Raw genomic sequence first — 9,375 nt, forward strand, 5'->3', positions numbered from 1 at the left:
TCCCACCCTCCCTCCCCACTCTCGTAACCATCAAAGAATATTTTCTTCTCTGTTTAAACTATTTTCTGAGTTCTTATAATAGTGGCTTCATACAACATTTGTCCTTTTGCAACTGACTAATTTCACTCAGCATAATGCCTTCCAGATTCCTCCATGTTATGAAAGGTTTCATGGATTCATCAGTGTTCTTTATCAATATGTAGTATTCCATTGTGTGAATATACCATAATTTATTTATTCATTCATCTGTTGATGGGCACCTTGGTTGCTTCCATCTTTTTGCTGTTGTAAACAGTGTTGCAGTGAACACGGGCATGCATACATCTGTTCGTATAAAGGCTCTTATTTCTCTAGGGTATATTCCAAGGAGTGGGATTGCTGCATCCTATGGTAGTTCTATTTCTAGCTTTTTGAGGAAGTGCCAAATCGATTTCCAAAGTGGTTGTACCCTTTTACATTCCCACCAGCGGTGCAGATGTGTTCCAATCTCTCCACAGCCTCTCCAACATTTATCATTTTGTGTTTTTTGGATTAATGCCAGCCTCGTTGGAGTGAGATGAAATCTCCTTGTAGTTTTGATCTGCATTTCTCTGATGGTTAATGATCATGAACATTTCCTCATATATCTGTTAGCTACCTGAATGTCTTCTTTAGTGAAACGTTTATTCATATCTTTTGCCCATTTTTTAATTGGGTTATTTGTCTTTTTGAAGTTGAGTTTTTGCAGTATCATGTAGATTTTAGAGATCAGGTGCTGATCAGAAATGCCATAGCTAAAAACTTTTTCCCAGTCTGTAGGTAGTCTTTTTACTCTTTTGGTGAAGTGTTTGGATGAGCATAATTGTTTGATTTTAAGGAGCTCCCAGTTATCTAGTTTTTCTTCTACTTTCTTTATGTTTTGTATACTGTTTATGCCATGTATTAGGGCTCCTAACATTGTCCCTATTTTTTCTTCCATGATCTTTATCGTCTTAGATTTTATATTCAGGTCTTTGATCCATTTTGAGTTAGTTTTTGTGCATGGAGTGAGGTATGGGTCTTGTTTCATTTTTTTTGCAGATGGATATCCAGTTATGCCAGCACCATTTGTTAAAAAGGCTCTCTTTTCCCCATGTAACTGTTTTGGAGCCTTTGTCAAATGTCAACTGCTCATATGTGGATGGATTTATGTCTGCATTCTCAATTCTGTTCCATTGGTCCATGTTTCTGTTGTACCAGTACCAGGCTGTTTTGACTACTGTGGCGGTATAATAGGTTCTAAAATCAGGTAGACTAAGGCCTCCCACTTTGTTCTTCTTTTTCAGTAATGTCTTATTTATCCGGGACCCCTTTCCCTTCCATATGAAATTGGTGATTTGTTTCTCCATCTCATTAAAGAATGTCCTTGGGATTTGGACCAGAATTGCATTAAATGTACAGATCGCTTTTGGTAGAATAGACATTTTTATAATGTTAAGTCTTCCTATCCATGAGCAAGGTATGTTCTTCCACTTACGTAGGTCTCTTTTGGTTTCTTGCAGAAGTGTACTGTAGTTTTCTTTGTATAAGTCTTTTACATCCCTGGTAAGATTTATTCCTAAGTATTTTATCTTCTTTGGGGCTACTGTAAATGGCATTGATTTGGTGATTTTCTCTTCGATGCTCTTTTTGTTGGTGTAGAGGAATCCAACGGATTTTTTTATGTTTATCTGGTATCCCGATACTCTGCTGAACTCTTCTATTAGTTTCAGTAGTTTTGTGGAGGATTCCTTAGGGTTTTCTGTGTATAAGATCTTGTAATCTGCAAATAGAGATACTTTTACTTCTTCCTGGCCAATCTGGATATCCTTTATTTCTTTATCTAGCCCAGTTGCTCTGGCTAGGACTTCCAGCACAATGTTGAATAAGAGTGGTGATAAAGGGCATCCGTGTCTGGTTCCAGATCTCAGTGGGAATGTTTTCAGGCTCTCTCCATTTTGGCTGATGCTGGCTGTTGGCTTTGTATAAGTGCCCTTTATTATGTTTCTCCTGCTCTTTTTTTGATTATTGTTTGCTTGATCTATTTTTCTCCATTCTTTGAGTTTTTGTTTGCGTCTCTAAGTCTAAGGCGTGTCTCTTGTAGGCAGCATATAGATGGATCGTGTTTTTTTTTATCCATTCTGCCACTCTCTCTTTATTGGTGCATTTAATCCATCTACATTCAGTGTAATTATGGATAGGTGTGAGTTTTTTTTTTTTTATGAGTTTAGTGCTGTCATTTTGATGTCTTTTTTTGTATGTTGTTGACAGTTTCTTTTTCCCACTTAATTTTTTGTTCTGAGGATTTTATCTTTATATATTGCCTTTCCTCTTACTCATTGTTAATTTTCTTTCTGCTGAGTCTCTAGTTTTTTCTAGTATTTTATTTTGATGGGTAGGATTGTCAGTCTCCTTTGTGGTTACCTTAATATTTACCCCTATTTTTCTAAGTGTAAACCTTTTATTTCTTCATATTGCCTTTTCTTCCTCTCCATATGAAAGATCTATGACTATGTTTCTTAGGCCCTCTTTATTGTTTTAGTGTTGTCTTCTTTTACATAATGACATTGCTGTTTCCCTGTTTTGAGCATTTTTTTGTCTTGATTTATTTTTGTGATTTCCCTATCTGGGTTGACATCTGGTTGCTCTGTCCAGTGTTCTAGCCTTGGGTTAATACCTGATATTATTGATTTTCTAACCAGAGAACTCCCTTTAGTATTTATTTAAGTTTTGCTTTGGTTTTTACTAATTCCCTAAACTTCTGTTTATCTGTAAATGTCCTAATTTCACCTTCATATTTGAGAGATAGTTTTGCTGGATATATGATCTGTGGCTGGCAATTTTTTTCCTTCAATGCTTTATATAAGTCATTCCATTGCCTTCTTGCCCGCATGGCTTCTTCCGAGTAGTCTGAGTTTATTCTTATTGACTCTCCTTTGTAGGCGACTTTTCATTTAACCCTAGCTTCTCTTAAAATTCTCTATCTTTGGTTTTGGCAAGTTTGATTATAACGTGTCTTGGTGACTTTAAGATCTACCTATGCAGAGTTAGATGAGTATCTTGTATAGATATCTTCTCATCTTTCACGACATCAGGGAAGTTTTCTGCCAACAAATCTTCAACAATTCTCTCTGTATTTTCTGTTATCCCTCCCTGTTCTGGTACTCCAATCACTTGTAGGTTATTTCTCTTGATAGAGTCTCACATGATTCTTAGGGTTTCTTTATTTTTTTAAATTCTTTTATCTGATTTTTCTTCAAATATATTGTTGCCAAGTGCTTTATCTTCAATCTCACCAATTCTGCCTTCCACTTGCTTAATTCTGCTCCTCTGACTTTCTATTGAGTTGTCTAGTGCTGAAATTATATTATTAGTCTTCTGAATTTCTGATTGATGTCTCTCTATGGATTCTTGCAGCTTATTTAATTTTTCATTATGTTCTTGAATAACCTTTTTACTTTCTTCAACTGCTTTATCTGTATGTTCCTTGGCTTGTTCTGCACATTGCCTGATTTCCTTCCTGATCTCATCCCTGATGTTTTGAAGAGTTCTGTGTATTAATCTTTTGTATTCTGCACCCAGTAATTCCAGGAAGGCACTTTCATCCAGAAAATCCCTTGATTCTTTGTTTTGAGAGCTTGTTGAAGCAATCATGGTCTGCTTCTTCACGTGATTTGATACCGACTGTTGCCTCTGAGCCATCTTTAAGTTATCGTGATAGTTTATTTTGTGTTTGCTTACTATATCCTAGCTTTTTGCTTTGGTTTGTTTTGATATGCCCAAATAGGTTGCTTGAGTGAGCTATCTTGATTATTTCTACCTTTGAAGCTCTAACGTCCTGTCACCAGATGGCTAGAGGTGTTATCAGGTATGTCAGCCTAGGAGTTCATTCACTTTTCTGCTCAGGTGTCCCAGTAGTTGCTCATCAAGTGTGTGGTACAGGCTCTTTCCTACAGTCTTAGAGAGGCAGGGGTGATTGGTGTAGGTACCAGTATCTGGTTGTAGCAGGGGGTCACGGCTGTGAACAAGGCAGGGGGCTGACAACCATCCCCCAAGTGTGAGCAAAACACGCCCCTGTTCGCTAGAGAGCAGAGATGGGTGGGTTTTGGAGATGGATCATGGCCACCAAATGCTTTTTGTTGTAGAGGTTGGGAGGTACCAGTTATCCTTGGACCCCTGTTGCTGGTGGCTGAGTGACCTGAGTGGAGCCACCGGTCCTTAGGGCCCTGATGAGGGTAGGTAAAGACCTTGTTTAATAGGCAAAGCGGTGTCAAACATCAAACACTCATCTGTCCACTGCATAGCTAAAACAGTTGCAGTCTGCCAACAATGGCCTAGTCTCCTGAAATAGGCCCACACAGGTCCGTGCAGAAGGGAAAGTTATTCAAAGTCCATGGATCATTTATGCCTGGATAGGAGCCGCTTCTGTCCTGAGCTCCCCAGGTTAGTGGAGCTGGAAGATTATCTTTTCTCCCAATTGTGAATTTATTCCTTCTCCAAGGCTGGGAGAATGGCTCAGGAAGCTCAGCAGAACCTATCTCAGGCCTAGAGAAATCAACAGCCACTGAAGCTGGCTTGGGGGGAGGAACGCGGTAAAATACACACAAGTACTTAGCTTTTGCCGAGAGCAACATTCTTCTCTGGTTCCGGAGGTGTGAGTAGGCTGTGTGACTGGCTGTTTCTCCCTGAGTAAACTGCGGATGAGTGCTACCACTAGCTCACCTCAGTCACTCTTGGGAATGGTGCCTGAGGGTACCTGCCCATTCAGGTCCGGCAACTCCTCTCTACTTCCAAACCGTCTCTCCCTCTCCCTGCCACTCAGTCCATTTTCTAACTTTACCTTTGATATTCAGGGCTCATAGCTTCTCATAAACATAATTGTTTCACTTGCTTTTTTCAGGTCTTTGTTGTAAGAGGGATCACTGGAAGCCTCTGACTACTCCACCATCTTGGCACCCCCTTCACTGCATTTTTTAAAATAGAAATTGATTATCTCAGTCATGCAGAAAATGCATTTGATATACAAGTTGAAAGAAAAATGGGCAAAAGGTTTGAATAGAAACTCACAGAGAGGACATGCAGATGGCCAATGATCAGTTTTCAGTCCTCAACATTAGGTATGATATTTGTCTATTGTCTGTCTTTCCAAACAAGAAGTCAGAGTTTTTGTGTGTTGTGTTGATGGCTGTGTCCGTAGACAGTGGCTGGCACATAGTAGGTGGCTCCATTCATAATTGATGGACAAAAGTGTTATGCAAACCAAGCACACACTGATACATTCCATGAACCTGCCCATGTCTGCAGAGTTCTTGCTCCCCAGCTGCATGACAACAGGCAAGTGGCTCTCCCATCCTGAGCCTGGGATTCCTCTGCTGTGCAAAGGTGCCATGCAAAACCATCATACCTGTCTAATGTGCCTTTTCCCATGGGGCTGCCATCACCACCACTCTCAGACACGAGTGCTCACATGTGCACTGTCCCAGGTGCACTGTCTGTTTTGGCCTGAGCTCCAGAGGAGAGGGAACTCAAGACATTTGCTGGCAAGCTGGCATGGGAGGACAGAGGGCCACACTGGTCACAGGCCCAGGTGAAGCTGGGAGTGGAAGAAGAGGTGGTACCAAGAGCCACAGCCCTGGGGGTGGGGGGTGGGGCCACACCCTAATCCCTCTGAACATTCCCCAGAGTGAGGTCAGAGTGTCCACTCTGACCCTGGACACTAGCCTTAGGTCCTGAGAGGCTGACCCCGCACCCAGTCCTACCCCTACGGGGGCTGCAACTGGGCAGCAGGGGTGGGAATGATGGTCTGGCAGTCTGCAGGCTCTAATGCCACCCCCAGCTTAACCCCCACTCGGTGACACCAGGCAGCCTCTTCTGCAAAGGCCTTAACTTCCTCATGAGCCAAGTTACACAAGGACTCCATGGAAGACGGAAGGAGAGCAGCATCCTGAGAGACCACTGCAGGCAGACAGCACAGAGCCCCTGAACTGACGCTCACAGTCTCCTTCACAGGCAGACCCTCACTCGGAGCCTCAGAACACCTTGTTTGCACACAAGCCTAGTTTGCACAGAAGCATCACACTGGGGTGACAGACTGGAGGGAAGGGAAGCCGGTTGTATGTCTATTGGGTGTGGTGAGCAGGAATCCTCACCCAGGGCCCAGTTACAGCAGATGCCCTGGTGCTGACAGGGTGGAAGGAGACAGGGTGTGGGAGGGCCATGGGTAAGGAGGCCGGGCGGCCCCCAGAAGACCCCGCTGCAGTGCAGCCACTGGGAGCACAGACTCCTCGCAGGAGGGACTTGACAGCGAGGATGCTGCACCAGCCCCTTCCTGCCTTCCTGACACAGGGGTTTCATGACCTTCTGTTCCACATCAACAGCTGGGGCCAGCGCCAGGATTCCTCCTCCTCGTAGCTTCTTCAAACAAGAACAGGAAGCAGAGAGAGTTGTTTGACAGGAAAACACTGGGGGAAGCCACATCCGCCCTCCTCCTTCATCACAGAGAGAGACGGAGTAGTGGGGGCAGACTCCTGGCCTCACGTGGGCTCCACGTCTCTGTCCACCAGTCCTCCAGAGCAGAGAAAGGGCTCTCCCAGGGTAGGGGCTCCCTCCACTGCCCCTGGGTTCGCTTTATGTCTCTGGGTCCCCTGCTAAAAAGCAAGCCCCCCTCACCCCTGAGCTACCAGCTCAGCAACTGTCATGGAGGAGTAGTCCCAAGGGGAGGGGAGAGGAGGTCTTGGGAAGGCCCAGAGAGCCAGGCAAGTGAGGGTAGGGGCCCAGGTGCTGGCATGAGCAGTTGGGGCAGAGACAGATGGATAGATGAAGTGGGGGAAGAATGAATGAACAAACGCACAAACCAAGGAGGAAGCCTGTAGGGCGGGGAGAAAGGGAGCAGAGTGCTGAGCAGAGCTGGTACCCAGCCATACTCTTCCTGCTTGGGGACTGTCCCATTCGGTGACAAAGCACTTCTGATCCCTACAGTGGCCTTTGAGGCAGATATTCTGGGAAGCAGACCCAGCCAAAGCAGTGGGCAGTGGGGGGAGGCAGCAAGGCCTCCCTAGGGCTGGGCTTCCTGGAAGAGGGGTGGGAAACGCCAGCTGCGGCCCCCCCAAACAACACACAGTTGCTCCGCCTGCTGCTGGCCAAGGGCCCGGCACCAGCACCAGGAGGGGGGAATGTGGGGGATGTGGCGCCACAGGGGCGGGTTTTCTAGGTCCGAGTGACTCAGAGATGCAGCCCTGGGTGGGAGCAGGGTCCTCCCCAGCCCGAGACTGGCCCTGGGCAACATTGCTGGCACCCAGGCAGGTCAGTATTCACATGTTGTACCCTGGCCCCCCCTCGCCCACATCACCAGAAGAGGATGCCAGCCTCAGGGGACTCCCTGCACCCACCATGGGGGTCAGGCTGGACCGGACTGATGGCACTGCCCCCAATACCCTGTCTGAGCCCCCATTTCCCACTTGTGTGAAGATGGGCCCCTGAGCAGAGTCCTGGGCTGCATCCTTGCAGCTAGCAGCTTGGCGCTGGGGCAAACCCATCGGCCCATGCATGCCAACACACAGCCCTCACCAGGCTCTCACCACTGCCCAGAGCCACACAACTCCCACCCTCTTTACTTACCGTCCAATGTCTGAGCAGACCTTGGAGTCAGCAGCTACAGCGGCATGGGCAAAGGCATGGGGACCACAAGGGGTATGGTGGCGGGAGAGGACCGCGGCAGGCACAATGATGGCCAGGGCCAGCCCAAGCCCCAGCAGCACCAGGCTGAGTGTGGCCCCATGGCCCCAAGCCATGGCTCCACAGCCTGGGGGAGGGGAGGCAAGCGGGTGAACAGGCCAGGGGACAGACAAATGAAGAGATGGACCAGAAGAGGCACTGGTGGGCTCACGGATCATTGGACAGACAGACAAATAGGTGGTGGGCAGAGACAGACAAGCAGATGGCTCAACAGACAGTCAGACAGCTGGACAGATTGGATAGTACGAGAAGGCTGGCCAGCTAGACAACTGAACAAAGACAAGCTTCGGGTGGGTGGACAGATAGGTTTATAGTTGAGCAGCGGACAGCCAGGAGAACAGATAGGACACGTCGAAGGACAGGACAGACAGTGGTGGCGGCAGCAGCGCTGCTGCACCCTCCCAGCACTCGCTAAAGCTGGCCAAGAGAGGCAGTACTGGCCGCACGCCCAAACTTTCAGTTTTCGGCCCCTTGCCAGCCCTGGTGGCTGGGGGCGGGGCAGGGGGGGGGAGGGAGGAAGGGGGGGGCCAGCAGATGGGTATCTGGGGGGAGTTTTCCTTCCAGAAGGAAGCAGCACTTGCTGCTGTCATTAACTCTCTCATTGCCAAGCCAGTGGCCAGGCTGGCCTGTCCAGGACCAGCCTTCTGGTACCAACACTGCTGCTGCTTATGGTGCCTAGGCTGACCCCAAGCGCTGAGGGCCCCCCACAGTCATTTCTGGTTCCCACAGAAGATGGGAAGCTGGGCTTAGGGCTCAAACAGGGATTCCTGGACCAGGCCGAGAGGGTGGGCGTCTCTCTTGTTAGACAATGCCTCTGAGCAGAGCAAGAGGGTGATGGGGGTCTGGGGAACAGAGGTGGGGCTGCAAGGGCCAGAAAGCAGTGGAGAGGGGCCCAAGGCCAAGCCACTCAGGACCTGATTCAAGTCCCAGCTCAGCCACAGCCTGGCCTGGGGGCTGGGGATCCCCAGGGGGCCTCAGCTTCCCAGTCTGCACAATGAGCAGGCAAACAAAAGAACGCCAGACAACTGGACCATGACAAGCCTATGTGGGGTGCAGACAGTGCATGTACCCCACCCCAGGCACCACTGATCCCCCCTCCAGGCACCAGTGACCCCCAGACCATCTGTCCTGGAGCTTCCTGTCCTGGGCCCTGACTCCTGCCTGCAGCTCTGGCCTCCCAGACCCTCCATCTTTCAATGCTCCAGAATATTCCCGCCCATGCAGTGCCTTCTCCCCTGGGGACACCAGCCCAGCCCTGCCTTCCCTAGCCTCACTCGGTGTGCCCACCTGGGAGGCACCCGGGAGTCAGGTCCACTAGGCGCCCTTTTGACTGTGCTGGATGCCCACTCAGTCCTCCATGGCCTTCCCACTTCTTCTCCAGCTGAGCACTCAGCACTCAGACCTGGGGCTGCGATCTGGTGCAGTAGAGAACGTGAGGCCCAGTGCACAAGGGGCCACCATACAGGCCACATAGGTCCAGAGCCCTGGCCAGTCTGGGCCCTAGAGGCTGGGAGGGGCAAGTCTTCCTGGAGGTCTGGTCTCGAGTTGCCTGGGGTAGGGGGTACAAGCTCTTCTCTGGTCTCCACTTGATGCCCTCGCCTCAGTGACATTTTTCAACCAGGAGCCAAAGTGCCTTCCTGGGCT

The 9,375-nt window shown here is 48.4% G+C and overlaps 1 protein-coding gene across 1 annotated transcript in view; it reads right to left on the reverse strand.

Moving 5' to 3' along the window:
- The window catches only part of GGT5 (gamma-glutamyltransferase 5), a 46,216-nt gene extending 38,409 nt beyond the window's left edge, over positions 1–7,807 (reverse strand). Inside the window, 1 exon segment of the mRNA XM_003419143.3 lies at positions 7,615–7,807. Within this exon segment, the coding sequence (XP_003419191.3) occupies positions 7,615–7,787 (173 nt within the window). The 5' untranslated portion in view covers positions 7,788–7,807.
- Between the last annotated feature and the right edge of the window lie 1,568 nt (positions 7,808–9,375).

This window comes from Loxodonta africana, chromosome 19 (assembly GCF_030014295.1).
Source record: "Loxodonta africana isolate mLoxAfr1 chromosome 19, mLoxAfr1.hap2, whole genome shotgun sequence".
NCBI lineage: Eukaryota > Metazoa > Chordata > Mammalia > Proboscidea > Elephantidae > Loxodonta > Loxodonta africana.